A 21177-nucleotide genomic window follows, 5' to 3' on the forward strand; every position below is an offset into this window, starting at 1 on the left:
CCACGACTTGGACGAGGTGAGGGAGGGAGGCATTTGTTTTGGGTGCAAATTAAGGGGGTACTGAAAATCTCAGTAATCAAGATAATCTTTTGCTCCAATATTTTAAAAAATCAAAATTAATGCAAAAAGTCCATGATGAACAAATATCAATTTCTTCTTTTTTTTTTCAGGGATGGGGGTCTCCTTCTGTTGTCTAGGCTGGAGTACAATGGTACAATCACAGCTCACTGCAGCCTTGAACTCCTGGGCTCAAGCGATCCTCCCACCTCAGCCTCCTGAGTAGCTGGGATAACAGGTATGAGCCACCGCAAGTGGCTCAAAATTTTAAATAAAGACTAAGTCCATGATTCAGCCTCACCTATTTTTTTTTTTGAAGGCGGGAAGGCCATAGTCTTGCTCTGTCACTCAGGATGAAGTGCAGTGGTGCAATCTTGGCTCACTGCAACCTCTGCCTCCTGGGTTCAAGTGATTCTCGTGTCTCAGCCTCCTGAGTAGCTGGGACCACAGGTGTGAGCCACCATGCCTGGCAGTTTTTTTTTTTTTTTTTTGGTATTTTTAGTAGACATGGAGTTTTGCCATGATGGCCAGGCTGATCTCAAACTGCTGGCCTCAAGTGATACACCTGCCTTGGCCTCCTAAAGTGTTGGGATTACAGGCGTGAGCCACCATGCCCGGCCTCCAAGACCTTTCTTATTGCTAAGCTCTCAGGCCCTTTATCCTCCTGCTCCCCGGGGCTCCTCCTGGGTAGATTTCCAGTCGGGCCACTTACTGTGGCCAGCCTTCTCCCGTGGACACGGTGAAGAGGGTCAGCAGAGCCCACAGCACATTGTCGTAGTGGAATTCATACTTCTTCCACTCCCGATCTCGCGCCTTCACCTCATTCTTCTCGTACAGGAGGTATTTGCCTCTGCCACAGAGAGTGGGGACTGTTAGTAGACGGGAAAGAGGGGCTGTCTTGCACTTGTCTTTGGTTATCTGAGACAGGGGGAGGGAAAGGAAGAGGGGTCCACCAGCCTAGACTGCCTGGGAAGCAGTGACTCCCCATCCTGCCACCATGTGTCCCTGTGCTTCATGGGGGATTATGTGTGCATCTACTTCGAGATAAATCCATGGGTGATGGCACAATCTTACTCCTGGTGGGAGAGCTGACCCAGGGTCCAGCACTCTCTTCCAACGTGATAACTTCTAGTCCTCAGGGTGAGAGCCTCAGGCTTGCTGGGGACGGGGTGGAGGGAGTTTAGGAGGAGGCAGAGAGACATAGGGGACATTTACAGGTTCATCAGGCTAAGGGAGGTTGCTACTCCTTTTCAAGGCAGGAAACAAGGGATAGTTCCAGACTCCTATCCAGACATCTGGCATCCTCCTAATTTCAATAAATAGCCATCAAGATAACAACAGGCTACCACATGTTGCAAAATGCCACTTTACACTGGTAACAATATCACTATATATACACATACATATATATACACACACACACACTACATATATGTGTGTATATATATACATATATACATATATATATACATATATACATATATACATATATATACACATATATATACATATATACATATATATATATATATTTTTTTTTTGAGACGGAGTCTGGCTCTGTTGCCCAGGCTGGAGTACAGTGGCCCAATCTGGGATCACTGCCAGCTCTGCCTCCCGGGTTCACGCCATTCTCCTGCCTCAGCCTCCCGAGTAGCTGGGACTACAGGCGTCTGCCAGCATGCCCAGCTAGTTTTTTTGTATTTTTAGTGGAGACAGCGTTTCACCGTGTTAGCCAGGATGGTCTCGATCTCCTGACCTTGTGATCCGCCCGCCTCGGCCTCCCAAAGTGCTGAGATTACAAGCATGAGCCACCGCGCCCAGCCTATATGTATATATTTTTGAGAGGCAGGGTCTCACTCTGTCACGCAGGCTGGAGTGCAGTGGTACCATCATAGTGCATTGCAGCCTTGAACTCCTGTGTTTAAACAATCCTCCCACCTCAGCCTCCCGGGTAGCTGGGACTACAGGTGTGTGCTACCATGCTCCGCTAACTTTTAAAATTTATTTTGTAGGATGGGCTCTCATTATGTTGCCCAACCTGGTCTCCAACTCCTGGCCTCAAGTGATCCTCCCACCTCAGCCTCCCAAAGTGTTGGAATTACAGGTGTGAGCCACTGCACCTGGCCTCTTACCTAACTTATTTGGTAATGAAACCTGATCTGATTGGACATGAAGCTCTTTATACTTGTTATTTACCCCATTTGATGTAAATAGTTACACATTTTATGGCAGAAATATTGTGTTTGATTATAGGGCTGCCTTAGACCCAGCTGAGGGTGTCATGTCTGACATGGGAATCTCAAAATATTCTCAACTTTGAAACACATCTGCCTGTAACGATTTCAAGTAAGGAACTGTGGACGTGTATTAATATCCCTCACGTGACAAAGGCGGTGGCTGAAAGGTCAAGCAATTTGCTTAGGACTCATTCTGTGGCTATGGGTGGTGACTCAAATTCTAAAACCGGTTTTCTTTCTACCCAAGATCCAAGCTGATTGCAACTGAGTCACTCTCAAGGCTCACCACTTCTCCAGTCTCTGAGCCCAAGTGGCCAATGCCTCTAGCCACTTTTCCCCGCCCACCTGCCCGTTCCAATGGGAATGTGCTCGAAAGTGGAGACCCACCGACAATCTTTCTCAAACTCCTTAGACTCGTCAGTGCAGTGGAAGAATTTCCCCTTGAAGAGCTGCACAGCCACCACGGCGAAGATGAACATGAATAGCATGTAGACGATGAGGATGTTGAAGACGTTTTTAAGCGAGTTCACCACACAGTCAAACACAGCCTGTGGGGTGGAGTTGACAGAGAGCATCAGGGGCTGGGGACCTGCCCAACCTTCTGCCTCCAATGGCCCATAATATCAAAATACTGCCATGATTATTCCCATTTTACAGGCAAGGTCATAAGTTAAGTCACTAGGGTAAGGTCCCCTCAGCTTTCAGAAATAAGTGTTGGAGGAGTTGGACTCAATCCTGGCATTCTATGGATCTAAAACTCCCAAATGGGATACCAGAGATGCTTTTAGGTGATACAGGAGCCCAACACAGAAAAACAAGGTAACAAAGTTACTTCCTCTCCAACTCTCTCAATCCTTTTGAGTGAAGGAGAAATTTTTACTTAGTTGCTACTATGTTAACACCTACCATTGACACTTTCCCTCTTTAACCAAGAAAGAGCAGTTGTCAATGCACAAAGCCTTGGGCAGGCAGCCGTATTTGGTTAGATTTCCATAACAGTATCTGTTTTCTGTCTTTAATTTTTAGTACAGACAGAGTCTAACTATGTTGCCCAGGCTGCACTCATTCTCCTGGGCTCAAGCAACACTCCTGCTGTGGTCTTCCAAAATGCGGGGATTACAGGTGTGACTTGATTTAAAGAAACATATTACATAAGAGACAATACTGGGGACCCCCAGGTGAAGCATACACTGAAAGTGGGTGCTCTAATGACTGGATTTTATTTCCTTTAATTTTTTTTTTTTTGAATGACAGGCTTTTGGGAAATGCTGGTTCATGCTGTTTTGGAATGGGAGATATTAGAGCCTAGAATAGGTAGATGAAAAGTCAAAATTTTATGGAACAAGAAATCTAGTTCCTGCTTCCCAGATCGCGGTTATACACTTTTAAATCCATATGATGCCTTCATGCGAATTAGGAAAAAGGATCTTAACCCCAAGACATTTCATCTAAAGAAAAATTGCCATAATACACAGATTATTTTAGGTCAACTCACTTTACTGCCATCTGCTGGGAAGTTGTAATAATACAAATATCCACATACAATGGCTAGGATGTTATCAGCACCTCCTTTAACGTGTTGTCCTTGAGCAGTGTGCAACCTGCTCAACTGTACATGATAACCCTGACAGTCCCCCCCCAGCGCACCCCACCATCTCCCAATCTCACCTTGAGCTTTGGCAGCCGCTTGATGGTTTTAAGAGGTCGTAGCACCCGGAGGACTCGGAGGGATTTAATCGTGTTAATGTCTTTTCCTTTGCTATTACCACTGTGAAGGAATGTTTAGGTGGGGAGAAGGGAAGAGAGGAAGCAGAGGTCAGGTTGGGTAGGGGGCAGCCCACAGCTCCATGGGACTCTACCCTCCCAGGCCTAGAAGTCTGGGGTGAGCTTGGCACAGCCCTGCCCTTCCTGGTGAAGAGTGGTCCATTTCACCTGTTAAGCTTGGGCTCGGGAGCCAGTAAGTAGGTGGTTTTTTGTGGTTCTGGTCCCAGGGTTGGTTGAGGGCCCTTTGCCATCTGGCTGGGCCTGAGCAGCTGTATTGGGTGTCCCTGAGACCCAGCACAAGGGGGTTGGCTGATTCCCCACCCCCCATTTCTGCACAGCTTTTCTTTTTTTTTCTTTTTTGAAACAGGGTCTGGCTCTGTCACCAAGGCTGGAGTGCAGTGGCATGATCTCGGCTCACTGCAACCTCTGCCTCCTGGGCTAAAGCCATCCTCCCACCTCAGCCTCCCAAGTAGCTGGGACTACAGGCACACGCCACTGCGCCTGGCTAATTGTTTTGTCTTTTTTGTAGAGATGAGGTTTCACCATGTTGCCCAGGCTGGTTTCAAACTCCTGAGCTCAAGCAATCTGCCCTCCTCACCCTCTGAAAGTGCTGGGATTACAGGTGTGAGCCACTACACCTGGTCACAGCTATTTTCAAAAAAGCCCTTGGTCTGGGAGTTTAGTGGTCCCCTACGTATTTTTTTTTTTTTTTGAGATGGAGTTTCACTCTTGTTGCCCAGGCTGGAGTGCAATGGTATGATCTTGGCTCACTGCAACCTCCACCTCCCAGGTTCAAGTGATTCTCTTGCCTCAGCCTCTCCAAGTAGCTGGGACTACAGGTGCGTGCCACCATGCCCAGCTAACTTTTGTATTTTTAGTAGAGATGGGGCTTCACCATGTTGGCCAGGCTGGTCTTGAACTCCTGACCTCAGGTGACCCACCCACCTCGGCCTCCCAAAGTGTTGGGATTACAGGCGTGAGCCACTGCGCCTGGCCCCCGTGTATTCTTTTTAAAGGTGGTATCGGTGGGCTTTTAAAAAAATGGGATTTTCTCCCCCTTCCAATGGGATTCTGGAAGATGCTTAAAGTGGCCCTTATACCAAATCTCCCCTCCTCCACCATATTCCCTGAGCCTGAAGGAGGGAAAATAACCGGGTGCCGCTCCTTTCAGATGGTGATGTGGCTGCTGCCATGGTCTCTGCTGCATTGCTCCAAGGGTCTCTGAGCCCATCTTTGCCAGAGAGGACTGCACAGAAGTTCAGTCCAAGGTCTGTTGGAACTGAGCTTAGCAATGGAGACCCCAGAATGCCATGACACCCTTGGCCAACTATGACTCAGGCCCCCAAGAGGAGGGTATTGAGTGGGACCATGAATAGCTTGTGGTTCATGGCACTCATGACCCATCCAGTTGTCCACACCAGAAACCTGAGAGTCATGTTCAACTGCCTGCCCTCTATCCCCATCCCCAGTGGGTCACCTTCCTTAACATCCCACCATCCGTTCCTGGGTGCCATCCCCCCTCACCCGTCTCCTAACTTGCTCCTCATTCCCTGCCTCTTCTTCCATGTTTTATGCACGCAGTGGCCAAAGCCAATGACCATGTCACTCTTTCTCTTGCTCAGAATTCTTCTGGAGCACCTGAATTCTCAGAAGAGCAAGTGCAAACTTCTGGGCATGGCATTCAAGTCTCTTGAAAATCTAGTCCAACTTACCTTCATCTTTGCATTCCCATTTATGGCTACATATCTCAAGCCCCAGCCACATTCTTTTGCCTCTGTCCGCTTATGCATATACTGTTCCCACTGCTAGAAATGCCCTTCCTCCACTTCTCCAGTCACAGAACTACCCGGTCCTCAAAGCCCAAATTACCTGTTGCTCCCTCCCACAGCATTTCCTGACTGCCTACCTCTGGCTCCTGCCAGCTCCTATGTGCTGTTTTGGAGTTAATCTTTGTTTGTTTCTTCGGTCTCTGGTTTTAAACAGAAAACTCTTCAAAGGCTTACAGTGTAATCTACTCTTCTCTGAGTTCATTTTCCCTTTAATCTTTTTTTTTTTTTTTTTTTTTGAGATGGAGTCTTGCTCTATTGCCCAGGCTGGAGTGCAGTGGCATGATCTCGGCTTACTGCAACCTCTGCCTCCCGGGTTCAAGCGACTCTCCCGCCTCAGCCTCCCGAATAGCTGGGACTACAGGCATGAGTCACCACACCTGGCTAATTTTTGTATTTTCAGTAGAGACAGGGTTTCACCGCGTTGGCCAGGCTGGTCTCGAACTCCTGACCTCAAGTGATCCACTGGCCTTGACTCCCAAAGTGCTGGGATTACAGGCATGAGCCACCGCGCCAGGCCATTTCCCCTTTAATCTTGATTCTTGTCCCAGCCCCTAGCCTGCGCCTGGTGTGTGGTCTCAGGACATGTGAATGCCTCCGGTTGGAGTCTTTGGGTGGGGAGGTCACCTAGAAAACATCTCCCTATAGTGACCTCCCAGGTCATGAGCAAAGCTGCCTCAGAGACCTCCATCACTATGTGTCTCAGTATCCAGTGCAAAAACATCATTCTTCACACCATTTGCTTTTTAAAAGACTCCATTTTTTCGTTTTTCAGGCAACAAAGAAGATAATTGTATTTTAGCCTGCTAGGCAGAGATATACTCCAGGATTCAGCAGTCTGAACATTTTTTTTTCTTTTTAAAACCAACAACATCATTATTATCTCAAGGCTGTGCCCCCAGGTGTGAGACACACGTTGGACAGTCACTGAGATAATTTTAGGCAGAGCAGGGGCACAGATTAAATAATTGGATCTCAGAGGGACATAATCATTTCTTTTTCTTTCTTTTTTTTTTTTTTATTATACTTTAAGTTTCTTTTCCACGTGTCTTTCAGACGTTCTAAAAGAGAAAGGAAGCCGCAGGTAGATGCTAATAGGCCTTTAACACCTCCCTAACACTTAGTAATTTTCCTTTTAACAAAGAGCCCAGCTTGAAGGCAACAACATTGTCTGATTTCTGTTAGATTTATTTTTTTTTATTTTTATTTTTTGAGATGGCGTTTCTCTCTTGTTGCCCAGGCTGGAGTGAATGGCATGATCTCAGCTCACGGCAGCCTCTGCCTCCCCGTTCAAGCAATTCTTTTGCCTCAGCCTCCCGAGCAGCTGGGATTACAGGCATGCGCCATCACGTCCGGCTAATTTTGTATTTTTAGTAGAGACGGGGTTTCTCCATGTTGGTCAGGCTCGTCTCAAACTCCCAACCTCAAGTGATCCGCCCACCTCGGCCTCCCAAAGTGCTGGGATTATAGGTGTGAACCACCGTGTCTGGCCTAGATTTACTTTTGCAGATTTATCTTAGGTTAGCAATGCTGGTTGTAAGTGGATAATATAGTTTCCTTTTTTTTTTTTTTTAAATTAAAGAGATGGAGTCTCAGGGTGGAGTGCAGTGGTGCGATCATAGCTCACCGCAGCCTCCAACTCCTGGGCTCAAGTGATCCTTCGGTCTCAGCCTCCCAAATGGCTGGGACTGCAGGCATGCACCACTGCACCTGGCTAAAGTTTCCTTTTGAAATGGAAGTTTAGAATACATGTTGATAGAAAAAAAATGTCAAGGAACTGTACATCCAGGTTGCACATGGAACTGGCTAAAATCTTGATGTCCCAAACAAGTGACATTTGGGAGCATGTCTCCATGGGCGTTCTGCATCTCCTCATCTGAAAATGATTCCATGGCCATTTTATATTTTTATTATTTAATTTATTTTATATATTTTTTTGAGACGGAGTCTCACTCTGTCGCCCAGGCTGGAGTGCAGTAGTGTGATCTCAGCTCACTGCAACCTCCGCCTCCCAGGTTTAAGTGATTCTCCTGCCTCAGCTTCCTATGTAGCTGGGATTACAGGTGTGTACCACCATGCCCAGCTAATTTTTTGTATTTTTAGTAGAGATGGGGTTTCACCATGTTGGCCAGGCTGGTCTCAAACTCCTGACCTCAAGTCATCTACCCGCCTCGGCCTCCCAAAATGCTGGGATTAGAGGCGTGAGCCACCGTGTCTGGCCCACTTTCATTGCTTCTGATAACTGCTCCACCCAGCTTGTCTATTGAAACTGAACCTCTGCCCCTTCTGTTCTCTGCAAGAACTGGTGAGGCATGGGCGGAGGCATTGGCAAGACCCTTTGGGATGCCTCCTTCCCAGGAAGTGAGTTCTGGTCATTTGAAGTGACAGGACAGCGGCGGCAAGGACACAAGGCCACAGAAACAGGCCCAGAACTAATGAGGCTGCACCAGGGGACAGATCACAAGAGACAGAATATGAGAGAGAGAGAGAGAGAGAGAGAGAGAGAGAGAGACTTTACCGTGTACTGCTCCTGGTGATGTGGCATCAGAGGGAGAGACAGATCGTTAAGTGGCCTCAGAAAAAAGAACACAGAACACGCACGTACACACACGCACCCCTGAGCACCCCCGAGTCCCCGCCCGGGCACCAGTTGGGGGAACCTCAGGCTCATGGTGCTGGCTGATGTCCATCCTTCCATCTGGAAGCCGCCCCCACCTCCATTCAGTCCCCCGCCCTTGGCAGGCACCTGGCACTGGCCAAGAAAGCACCTAAGAAAGCCAAATTTCCAGGTAGCAGGACAGCTGCAAAGCTGTCAGTTACCAAAGGTGAATTCACCACGGAAAGTCACTGCCAAGAGCCGGAGAAACCCCTCTTCTCCAGGCGTTGTGGAGCTGCAAGGTTTTAGAATGTCTAAAAGGTTGTGAGCTTTGAAGTTGAGGGGACCTGGGTTTGAATCCTGACTCTGCCTCTCGTTATCTTCATCTGCAAAAGAGGCCCAGACTGGGTGCCGTGGCTCACAGCTATAATCCCAGCACTTTGGGAGGACGAGTTGGGAAGATTGCTTGAGGCCAGAAGTTCGAGACCAGCCTGGACAACATAGGGAGACCCTGTCTCTCTCTTTCTCTCCTTTTTTTTTGAGGCAGGTTCTCCCTCTGTTGCCCAGGCTGGAGTGCAGTAGTGGGATCTTGGCTCACTGTAGCCTCAATCTCCAGGGCTCAGGTGATTCTCCCACCTTAGCCTCCCAAGTAGCTGGAAATACAGGCAAATTTCCATTTTTTGTAGAGATGGGGGTCTCATTATGTTGCCCAGGCTGGTCTCAAACTCCTGGGCTCAAGTGATCCTCCTGCCTAGGCCTCCCAGAGCGCTGGGATTACAAGTGTGAGCCACTGCATCCTGGGCAAGACTCTGTCTCTTAAAACAGCCAACCAACCAACCAACCAACCAACCAACCAACCAACCCAGGTCTGTGGAATTCTGATGTTTGATTAACAATAGCTATGGCCTTGGCTTTGCTCTTTATGAAGGAGGGGTCAGCAAAGAGTTCTGACTTGGGATGGAATTAGAAGCAACTCTGAAGCCCTCTGAGCAAATGCGGGCCTGGAGAAAGCTATCAGCACCTAGCAGCTGGTCCTCTCATGATTTGTTGGAATCAGGCTTGGGGCTCATTAGGAGCCTTCAACAATGACTGGAGATCCAGGTTAGAAAGACTTGACCACCATCAGAATGGCGGAAACCCTGTCGTCAAGCAGACTCTAAGGAATTTTCCATCCACGACCCCTTTGGAAGTTAGTGATTTTTTTTTTTTTTTTTTTTTTTTTGAGACGGAGTCTCGCTCTGTCGCCCAGGCTGGAGTGCAGTGGCAAGATCTCGGCTCACTGCAAGCTCCGCCTCCCACGTTCAAGCCATTCTCCTTCCTCAGCCTCCAGAGTGCTGGGACTACAGGCGCCCACCACCACGCCCAGCTAATTTTTTTGTATTTTTAGTAGAGATGGGGTTTCACCGTGTTAGCCAGGATGGTCTCGAACTCTTGACCTCGTGATCCGTCCACCTTGGCCTCCCAAAGTGCTGGGATTACAGGTGTGAGCCACCGCGCCTGGCCGTGATATTTTTTAAAACACAGAATGGTTTAAATGTCTACAAATATTCCACGTGGATTCTCCTCCACACCCCCTCATCTCCTTTTCCTGTAGTCTGACTTGGGGTTCTCAAACTCAGTGTATCTAGGAATTATTGCATATGTAGAGTCATATAGATTCTACTTTTTTTTTTTTTTTGATGGATTCTCACTCTGTTGCCAGGCTGGAGTTCAGTGGCGCAATCTCGGCTCACCGCAACCTCCGCCTCCCAGGTTCAAGTGATTCTCCTGCCTCAGCCTCCCAAGTAGCTGGGACTACAGGCATGTGCCACCACGCCCAGCTAATTTTTGTACTTTTAGTAAAGACAGGGTTTCACCATGTTGGCCAGGATGGTCTTGATCTCTTGACCTTGTGATCCACTCGCCTCAGCCTTCCAAAGTGCTGGAATTACAGGCGTGAGCCACCTCACCCGGCCTTATTTTATATTTGTAGAGACGTAGTCTTGCTCTGTCGCCCAGGCTGGAGTGCAGTAGCACAATCAGAGCTTACTGCAGCCTTGAACTCCCTGGCTCAGGTGATTCTCCCACCTCAGCCTCCCAAGTAGCTGGGACTACAGGTGAGAGCCACCACACCCAGCTTCTTTATGGATGATTGAGGGAGTTTTCAATGACAGTCATTTTTGCCTAATCTGCTGACTTTAGGTTTCATATGGGAGTCTTCTGGACATCACTGCATCTGCCTATGGGAAGACAGCACCATTATGCCCATTTTCCAGATGAGGAAGCTGAGGCCTAGAGAAAAAGAGTGACCTGCCCGAGGGCAGGCACACAGCTGGGAAGACAGACTGAGATTCAAACCCAGGTGTGGGTATCTTGCACTCTAATCTTCTTTCCATTTCATCATACACAAGAAAAATAATGCCTTCAGGGGTGGGGGCTGTTTTGAAGATGAGGATCAAAAGATAGCAGCCTGAGGGCTCCATCTTTGGCTTCCTGACAGTTTGGCTCCTGGGTATGCAGGAGCAGTTTGATCAAGGCGCTCTGCCAGCTGCGGTCCTGCCTTTGGGGGAAGAACAGCCGCGCCAGATGGACTCTTGGCAGTGAGGACAGGATCATGATCCGCCAGCTGCTGAGAAATGTCAGTTGGCTGCCCCGATGCATGGGCACAGAGCGTGATACCATGTGTGATGGCTCATGAAATGGGGTGGTGGACGCATGGATACAAGGGACACAGTCAGTGAATTGAGCAGGACACACACACACACAGATATTTGGGTGAGGTGCAGGAGGGGTGGACATCTTCAGGAGAGCTTCAACACATCCCTTGGTGGGACCACAGGGATAGTTTTTTCCCATATCGGAGACGGGGCTACAATCACAGCACTGGGGGAAGAATCCTTGCTTTGACCCCAACAGGCCAGAACAGCAAGATTCCTTTCAACAAGGAAGGGAATAACCTTATGCTCCCTTCCCCTACTCCCTTCCCCTGGATCTTGCAGCCCTGCCAGGCCTCAAAGAACCCAGGCTGGCCGGGCTGCTGAGTATCATTCTGCTCACTGTGAGCCTCCGTATTCAGGGCTGGGAGATGGGCAGCATCTGACAACTGAACCAACCTCAGTGATCTTGTCGGACTTACTTCCCTCCACAATCCCTCTGGGCTGCAGTTTCCTCACCTAGATGGGAAAAACTGAGGCACAGAGAGGCTAAAGGACTTGCACATCTAGAGAGAAATCAAACAGACCTGGAGGGACAATTTCTTAAAACAATAAGGTCAATCTAATACTTGTGGGGCTCTCAGTCTTGTCTATGAGGGGATATGCACACAGGACAGACAAAGCAAGTTAAAAGACCAGAAAGGAAATAAGCAGAGGACCTTGGGGTGGGGGGGGAGCGTGGGGAGTTCAGCGCTCAGGCTGAGAACCTCAGAGCATCCCATGCTCTTTCTAATGTGCCAACTATCTGATAACAAGGAAAGACAATAAGCAAAGTCCTCGTAGGGTGAGAGACCTTCTCAGGCAAAAGAGGCTAGAAACCTGTAACCGGGAGAAGATTCCAAAACTTTTTGGGGAAAAAAGCAGTAGCTCGAGTCGTAGCTCCTATTCTGGTTTTCTAGCAGTTTGGCTCTTAGGTGTGCAGGAATGGCTTGATCAAGGTACCTGGCCAGCTGTGCTGGGCCTGCAGCCCTGCCCTGGGGGAGGAACGGCAGCACCAGATGGACTCTTGACAGTGGCGTGGGGAGGGTGTGGTAGGGATGAGGTTTGAGGGTCTTCTCTCTCATCCCTTCGGCCATGATATAAAGATGCTCCCTGTTGGATTCATGTCCGTTGGCTCTTCCAAAACCCTGGGAGAGTCCCAGGCACTTGCCAGGATCCCACTGGCAAAATCTCATACCTCCCAGTTCCTGCATGATCTGCAAGCCTGCCAGAGTTGACAGGATGGCCTGAAATCCCTATCCAGATCCTTTTCTTGCATAAGAATTAAAACAACAACAACAACATTCAAAATGAATTTTCAAGAGTGAAGGGTGGCTTTATGCCTGTACTAATTTCATGAGAACAATGTAAAAGCTTGACTCTGCAAACAGGCTGCCAAATTCCTGTGAGTTGTAGGCCAATTTTGAATGCCCTTGTATAACTTGATATTTAAAAAGAAAACTCAGAAATTAAAAAAAAATCAACTCCCCAAAAGAATCATTCTGCTATTTTTTTTTTTTTTTTGAGATGGAGTCTCACTCTGTCACCCAGGCTGGAGTACAGTGGCACAATCTTGGATCACTGCAACCTCCACTTCCTGGGTTCAAGTGATTCTCCTGCCTCAGCCTCCCAAGTAGCTGGGATTACAGGTCCTCCCCACCACACCCAGCTAGTTTTTGTATTTTTAGTAGAAACGGGGTTTCACCATGTTGGCCACGCTGGTCTTGAACCCCTGACCTCAAGTGATCCACCTGCCTCGGCCTCCCTAAGTGCTGGGATTACAGGTGTGAGCCACCGCACCCAGCTCATTCTGCTAATTGATCTCTGGTGGAAAAGAATTTTTGGTTTGCTTTCGCAGATTAGCTTTGTTTAAAAGAGAAGGCTAATTGCACCTCCAGAGAACCTAGAAACGGCATGTTGTAAACGATGGCCCATAATGGCAAAAGCTCAACAATTGAAAGGCTTGCTCCTGGGTCCTTTGTAGGTCATTCCCCTCCCTAAATTGTGATGGTCAACTTGGAGGATGGAGGTGGGACAGCCACCTCCTCAGCATTTTTTTTTTTTGAGACAGAGTCTTGCTCTGTTGCCCACGCTGGAGTGCAGTGGTGCAATCTTGGCTCACTGCAACCTCCACTTCCCAGGTTCCAACAATTCTTCTGCCTCAGCCTCCCGAGTAGCTGAGATTACAGTGCCCACTATTATGCTTGGCTAATATTTGTATTTTTAGTAGAGACAGGGTTTTAGCACGTTGCCTGGGGTTTCACCATGTTGCCCAGGCTGGTCTTGAACTCCTGACCCCAGGTGATCCATCTGCCTTGGTCTCCCAAAGTGCTGGGATTACAGGCATGAGCCACTGTGCCCGGCCCTCCTCAGCATTAAAGTATGTAAGCTACAACAGAGGTCTGAGAGGAAAGTGACATTGGAGACCTGAACAGCTTGGGCTTGGTACCATTTATCTGTGCCACATTCAGTGGTGGTCACTGGGAGCATTCACAGGATAAAACCCACTACCCTGGGCACAGGTGGCCAAGGTAAGCATTGTGTGTGGACAGGTGGATATGACTGACATATTCACCCCACTGCCTGCCCTAGTGCCCTGAGCTACCTGCCACCTCTTGAGCCCTAGGAATCTTGGAGGCTGCTGGGCAGACCCTGCCCCAGAGGAAAGGGGCGGGGGTGCCTCCCTGAGCATGTCCTCCTGTGTCCTCGGATCTGCCTGTGTCTGAATACCATTCCTCATCAGAATGCATGGGAGGGGGGCCAAGTCCCTGTTGCCAGACCGATGACAGAGGGTCAGCTTTCTCCAAGCTACATGGTCCACGGGAGGCTCACATCACCCAAGGACATGGGCCAGGGTCATCAACAGTGCAGGGAGTGAGAGAGAAAGAGAGGAAGAGAGAGAGAGAGAAAGAGGAAAATAAAAAAATAGAAACTGAGAGGGGGTAAAAGGAGAAAGAAAGCAGAGGGAAAAAGGAGAGAGACACACAGAAAGCGACAGAGAGAGGGAAGAAGAGAGAGGGAAGAGAGGGGAAAGGAGGAAGAGAAAGAGGGAGAAAGAAAAGCAGGGGAGAGGGAGGGAAGGGGGTGAGAGGCAGAGAGGGGTGGAGAAACCCTTAGGTTATTTCCATAGGAGAAGGATTCATTCCAGGCTGAGGGTGGTAAAACATTTTGGCTTTTCAGGATTTAAATTTTCTCATAGCATGATGTCTACCTGACACCTTGAAGGACCTGCTTAAATAGGTGATGGAGGGGGAGAAAAGTATATTTTATTATAATACATTCCTTTTTTTTTTTTGAGACAGAATCTTGCTCTCTCACCCAGGCTGGAATGCAGTGGCACGATCTCAGCTCACTGCATGCAGTCTCCGTCTCCTGGGTCCAAGCAATTCTCCTGCCTTAGCCACCTGAGTAGCTGGGATTACAGGCATCCGCCACCATGCCTGGCTAATTTTTGTATTTTTAGTAGAGACAGGGTTTCGTCATGTCGGCCAGGCTGGTCTCGAACTCCTGACCTCAGGTGATCCCCCTCCCTTGGCCTCCCAAAATGCTAGGGTTACAGGTGTGAGCCACTGTGCCCAGCCTATTATAATACATTCTTATATATGCCGTTTATTAGCTAAAAAAATCATTTTTTGTGGGGTGGGGGTCGGCGGGAACAGTGCTAACTTGATAGGGAACAAATTGTATCTCATTTTTATTTTACATTTCTCTGAATTCAAAGGGTTGATTTACCTCCATTTTTACTAGTTGCCAGCATTCTATCAGATTTCTGTTTATGTCCTTTGCTCATTTATCTTTTGAGAAGTAGTGTTTCTTATTGATTTGCAACTGCTTTTCATAGTTTAAAGACATGGACTCCTTGTCTTATCTGTCACAATCTTTGTCCCTTAATTTGATGTGCATCGTATTTTATTTATTTATTTATTTATTTACTTTTTAACCTACAGAACAGCTTGCTAAACCTGTTTTTTCTGGTACTCAGCACTATTAAAATTATTCAGTAACCACATAAAGCATAATATTCTAAATAGCAAATTCATTGATTTTTAAATTTTTAAACTTTTTATTTTTTTGAGGCAAGTTCTTCCTGTGTTCCCCAGACTGGGGTGCAGTGGTGTGATTTCGGCTCACTGCAGCCTTGAACCTCCTGGGCTCAAGCAATTCTCCCATCTCAGCCTACCGTGTAGCTGCTACTGCAGGCATACTACCATGCGTGGCTAATAGTTTTTTTTTCAGAGATGGGGTCTCCCTATGTTACCCAGGCTGGTCTTGGCCTCCTTGGCTCAAGCAATCTGCCTATCTCAGCCTCCCAAAGTGCTGGGATTGCAGGTGTAAGCCACCGTGCATTGCTCTAGTAGTCAAATAGACACTGAAAAGCTTTGAGGAGAGGGAAGGACGTGGGGAGGGAGAGGAGGAGAGAGAAAAAGAAAAGAGTAAACGAACAAAAAGAGAGGAGAGAAAGAGGAGGAAGGAGTGAAAGAGAAAGAGAAAGAAGTATAATCGGCCTCCCAGCCTTCATGACACATCTCCAGCTCTGAGGCATCCAAAAACTCTGGAGATTTTTTGTTCTAACACGACTTGATCTCATTGTGTTCCCAGAGAAGAATCTAAGTGTGGCTTACTTTATAGCCCTTCAACTGGAAATGAGCCACTATTTTGGCCCTCCTGACAACCAAGTCCTCATTGTTTGGTGAGGAAACCATTCAAGGGCCCCTCCAGATTGGCTGAGGAGGGAGCCTAGAGGCAGAGGCACAGGAGGAAGCCCCTGATTTTCTCACTATGGGAGTGAATGTGTCAAGATCCTTTCAAAACCTGTAAGGGAATGATTCACCATGATGGGCACAGCCAGGGTCCCTAAGATTTGTTTCTTGATTAAAGACTGATTAGATATTTTTCATCCTGCTCTAAATGTCTACAACTTCAGGAATGTACTGCTAAGTCTGCTATCAGGGCCCTAAGGGCTAATGGCCACTCACCTGTTGGGTACCATCTTGAAATAGTCACCCAGAACTTGGGGGCCATTTTGAAATGGTTGCCCTAGAACTTGGGTGCCATTTTGGAATGGTTACCCAGAACTAGGGTGCCACCTTGAGATGGCTGCCCAGAACTTGGGGGTCATCTTGGAATAGCCATCCAAGACTTGGGGACCATCTTGGAATGGCTACCCAGAATTTGAAGGCCACCTTGGAACTCAGGGACCATGTAAGAATGGCCACCAAGAATCCAGAGTCCATCTTAGCACGGTAGCCCAAAACTCAGAGGCCATCTTGGAATAGCCACCCAGAACTTGGATGCCACCTTGGAATGGTTGCCGAGAACTTGGGGGCCACCCTGGAACTCAGGGGCCATCTTGCAATGGCTGCCTAGAACTTGGGGCCATCTTGGAATAGCCACCCAGAGCTTGGGGGCCATCCTGGAATGGCTACCCAGAACTTGAAGGTCACCTTGGAACTCAGGGACCATCTAAGAATGACCACACCAAATTCAGAGGCCATCTTGGAATCATAGCTCAGAACTCAGGGGTCATCTTGGAATGGCCACCCAGAACTTGGATGCCATCTTGGGATGACTACTAAGTGCTTGGGTGCCATCCTGAAATGGCTGCCTACAACTGGGGCGCCATCTTGGAGCTGCATGATGACATATGGCCTTTCAGAGGGCAGAGAATCCTAGGACTGCCAGGAGAAGTGAAAGACACACAAAGGGAGTCACCAGGTCTACAACTACGGGGCCTTCAGGCATAGGGAGGGGGTCAGAATTCTCATGCACATTCATTTCCTGATTGTCTCTTTAGGGACTTTCCAAAGAGACAGCGGTTTGGGCGGCGCTTGTGGAGCAGTAGGGGGATGAGATGTTCCGGCGAGGCTAGTCTACGGGAAGCTGCACAGCAAGGGGCCAGTGATGTGGCTGAGGCCCGTTGCTGTGTGAGGAGGTAGAAGGTTGGCAGGAGGGGGGTCCCTTCTCCTTCTTCCTCCATGGACATCATGCAAAAAGCCAATCGAAGCTCTTCCTGGTGGCATGCTGATATCTCCCACGTCCCCAGAGCCCACACACCCCATCCCTAGACCCTGAGAACATGTCCTGTAATCCGATGTGTGGCCCCAGGCTGGGGGTTGGGGGAAAAGAGGCAAGAGGAGGCCTCGCGAGGAGACTTACGTGAAGGCAAAGGCTACCAGGGCCCCACTGACCACTATGAAGTCAAGAATATTCCAGAGGTCACGGAAGTAGGCACCCTGATGCAGGACGAGCCCCAGGTCAATCATCTGTGGGGGAGAAGAGAGGGTGCTCAGAACCCCCACCTGATCTTCACCCTGGGGTGCTGCCACCCACTCTCTAGCCTCTCGGGGAGAGGCAGGGAAGCCAATGAGACCACCTCATCTTGCAGGGATGGGCAGTGGCCAGAGGACTCCGGCGAGGAGTGGGGATCCCCTGCCCCATGAGGCGGCCCCCCTTTGCCTGATGGAAGCCAGCTCTGGCTTGCCGGCTCTTAGATCCAAACTTTGGGATCCTCTTTGATGCCTCTTTGTCCCAAATCCCTCATTGGTGGCTCTATCAGCAAAACTCACTGGCTCTATTTCCAGAACCTTCCAAGAATCTGTCCACTTCTCACCTCTTTTTTGGTCACCAGCCTGATCCTGTCCCCATCATCGCCCATGGGGACCAGTGTGATCACCTGCTAACAGGTCCTCTGGCTTCCCACAGATGCCAGAGGGCACCTGTGAACACCTGGGTCAAGTCCCTCCTCTGCTCAGAACCCTCTATGGCTCTCACCTCACTCAAAGTAAGAGCTGAAGAGCCCTCTCTGTGATCCCCTGCACAAGGTGCCCCCTCACCTCCTCACTCATCTCTCTGTCCTTCGTTTCCCCACTGTTCTCTCACTCCGCCCAGCCATACCACCTTCCTTGCTGCTCTTCAAACACACCAGGCATTTCTAATCCTCTGGGAGACTCATCCTCTCAAGGGGGGCATTCTTGGAGGCTCAGGATCTCCTGGAATCCCAGCTCTCTTTTTTTTTTTTTTTTTGGACAGAGTCTCGCTGTGTCACCCAGGCTAGAATGCAGTGGCATGATCTCGGCTCACTGCAGCCTCCACATCGGCTCATTGCAGCCTAGGGTTCAAGTGATTCTCCTGCCTCAGCCTCCTGAGTAGCTGGGACTACAGGCATGAGCCACCATGCCCGGCTAATTTTTGTATTTTTAGTAGAGATGGGGTTTCACCATGTTGGCCAGGCTGGCCTCAAACTCCTGATCTCAAGTGATCTGCCCGCCTCGGCCTCCCAAAGTGCTGGGATTACAGGCACGATCCACTGTGCCCAGCCCTGCACTTGCTTAAAAAAAAAAAAAATTACCGTGTGTTCTCACTTATAATCTGCACTCACCTTGATCACCATCTCAAAGGTAAAGACGCCTGTAAAAACGTAGTCAAAATATCGCAGCACCTGTAAGGGATAAAAGTAAGAGAGCGGTGGATCACTGGCCTGTTCCAGCAGAGCCCTGGTAAAACTAACGATCGCCTACTGGGGAGCAGAGTCTCTACCCAGAAGAGGAAACACAGCTGCTATACACAGTTGGGCAAGGCGTGCACTGCACAAGGGCCCCTCCCATTTCTTTTCATACTGCAGATTTGTATGTAGTGAATGAAATTGTCCAGCAGATGGCAGCAAATCCTAACCAAAAAAATCACTGTACTAGGCCAGTTCGCTAACCCACGGGAAGGGTGCCTTTTAAAATTTGCCCCAAGCCCTACAGTGGATTAGAAGCGGCCCCAGAGAAGTTCAGGGCTGACTGTATCCCTCTTGGTGATGGATCTAATCCCCCAGTATCCTTGCTTTCCTGGGCATCCTGGGCGAGAAATAGTTGCTATGTGGTTTTTTAAACACTGGGGCCAACCTCCTGCCACGGCATCTCTTCCTGCTTCAAGGCTAGGCCCCTGCCAGGGTAAGTTGATTCTTCCTGTGCCCCTCCCCAGGCCTGATGTTTCTGCCTGGACGAGCAATGTCCTCTGGCCCAGCCCCTCTCCAGGACACACCATAGCACACCTCTGGGGTCACCCAGGCCTGAAGATGAGGGTGCGCTGGCACAGCGTCTGGCTGGTGCTAGGTACAGGGGGGTGGACACTGGCTGGGCACAGTGGCTCAAGCCTGTAATCCCAGCACTTTGGGAGGCTGAGGCAGGCAGATCACTTGAGGTTAGGAGTTCGAGACCAGCCTAACCAAATGGCAAAACCCCGTGTCTACTAAAAATATAAAAAATTAGCTGGGCATGGTGGCGTGTGCCTGTAATTCCAGCTACTTGGGAGGCCAAGGCGTGACAATCACTTGAAAGTGGGAGGCGGAGATTGCAGGGAGCCGAGATCGTGCCACTGCACTCCAGCCTGGGAGACAGAGACTGTCTAAAAAAAAAAAAAAAAAAAAAAAAAATCAGATCCACCCGGAAGCTGCAAGGGCCAAGCATTACTGAACATGGCCACCAGAGGGCGCTGTGAACACCCAAGAAATCAGGCACATCCTTCCTCTGCTTACAACCCTCCGTGGCTCCCACCTCATTCAGGGATAAAAGTCAAAGTCCTTCCCGAGGCCCTCAAGCCCCTGCACGATCTGACCATTCAGCTCCCTGCCCTCACTTCCTCTCATTCTCTCCCTTGCTCACTTCCTCTTGTCCCCCAAGATGTTCCCACCTCAGGGCCTTTGCACAGGCTGTTCTGTCTCTCTGGAATGCTTTTCCCCACATCCCATTTGATTCCCTCTTTCTCCTCCTTTATGACTTAGCTCAAATAACACTTTCCCAGTGAGGACTCCCCTGACCGGCTGTTTAAATTCCATCTCCTGGTGCCTGAGATCCTCTTTACGAAGTCTCTCTTTCCCTCTGCCCACCACACCCTCGGCCACTTATCACTCCCTGAACATTTGTTGTAGTTACTGATAATCTCATTGTCCATCTCCCCCACCCAAATGTCAGCCCCACAAGGACAGGGATGTCTGTCTGTCACCATGGCATCTCCAGCTTATAATACAGGGTCAGGAATACAGTAGGTGCTCAAGAAATGTTTGTTGAATGAATACATAAACAGTTGGGGCTGTACTGGGTCCTGGAGGAGCTGGGCTCTCTGATCTGTGTGGTTATAACTTATATTCCTGTTACATGTGGTGCTTAAAGAGGAATCACAGACCAGAGTGCGTGGGGTCAGGGTGAGGTGACTTCCTGGAGGGAGGGGCTGGTGCAAGGGGATTGGCTTGAAAGACCTGGGTGGGCAGAGGGGATGGTGGTGGGAGAGTATTTCAGGTGCACGAGGCAGTGGGCACAGCCTGGTCAAAGGCCTGGTGGTTTGTGGGCTCTGGGAGTGCAGGGACCGTCTCATACCCTGTCAATCCTCCCTGGCTAGCTCAGTACCTGGCACATAGTAGTTGCTTATCAAATACCTACTAAAGGAACGAATGGAAGGAAAGAAGGAAGACAGGGAGTTGGGAAAGGGCAGGCCATGAGGGTCAGGTGAATCTAATTCTGGAGCTCTTAATAAGGTGTGCAAGAGGAAATCAAAAGACCAATAAATTAGGTTCAAGTATTCCTAATACTTAGATCTTTTTCATCTATTTGCAAATGTTATTTCCTGTGGCTCAGTCTAACCCAAAAAAGTCCTTGATCTCATTCATTACAGGGAAATGCCAAGCACAACCCCAATAAGATCTCACTCTACACCCAGCAGATTGGCCAAATGAAACAGTCGACAGTACCAAGTGTTGACAAGGATGTGGAAGAACAGGAGTTCCCATGAGCTACTCGTGCAAGGGCCACTGTGTCCATTTATTTAAAAAATTTTTTTTGAGATGGTGTCTCACTCTGTCACCCAGGCTGGAGTGCAGTGCACAATCTTGGCTCACTGGAACCTCTGCCTCCTGGGTTCAAGCGATTCTTCTGCCTCAGCCTCCCAAGTATCTGGGATTACAGGCGCATGCTACCACGCCCGGCTAATTTTTGTATTTTTAGTAGAGACCAGGTTTTACCATATTGGCCAGTCTGGTCTCGAAC

The 21177-nt window shown here is 49.0% G+C and overlaps 1 protein-coding gene across 5 annotated transcripts in view; it reads right to left on the bottom strand.

The window, feature by feature from the left end:
* CACNA1A (calcium voltage-gated channel subunit alpha1 A) overlaps window positions 1–21177 on the bottom strand; it is a 409889-nt gene that overhangs the window by 54020 nt on the left and 334692 nt on the right. For all 5 annotated transcript variants that reach the window (XM_054538644.2, XM_054538643.2, XM_054538645.2 and 2 more), the window contains 5 exons: window positions 18531–18590; window positions 17309–17415; window positions 3963–4062; window positions 2682–2842; window positions 770–907 (listed from right to left, as the gene is read on the bottom strand). In XM_054538644.2, coding sequence (XP_054394619.2) covers window positions 770–907; window positions 2682–2842; window positions 3963–4062; window positions 17309–17415; window positions 18531–18590 — 566 coding nt within the window. The remainder of the gene's footprint in view (window positions 1–769; window positions 908–2681; window positions 2843–3962; window positions 4063–17308; window positions 17416–18530; window positions 18591–21177) is intronic.

The sequence above is a fragment of the Pongo abelii genome, chromosome 20 (genome assembly GCF_028885655.2).
Source record: "Pongo abelii isolate AG06213 chromosome 20, NHGRI_mPonAbe1-v2.0_pri, whole genome shotgun sequence".
Classification (NCBI taxonomy): Eukaryota; Metazoa; Chordata; class Mammalia; order Primates; family Hominidae; genus Pongo; species Pongo abelii.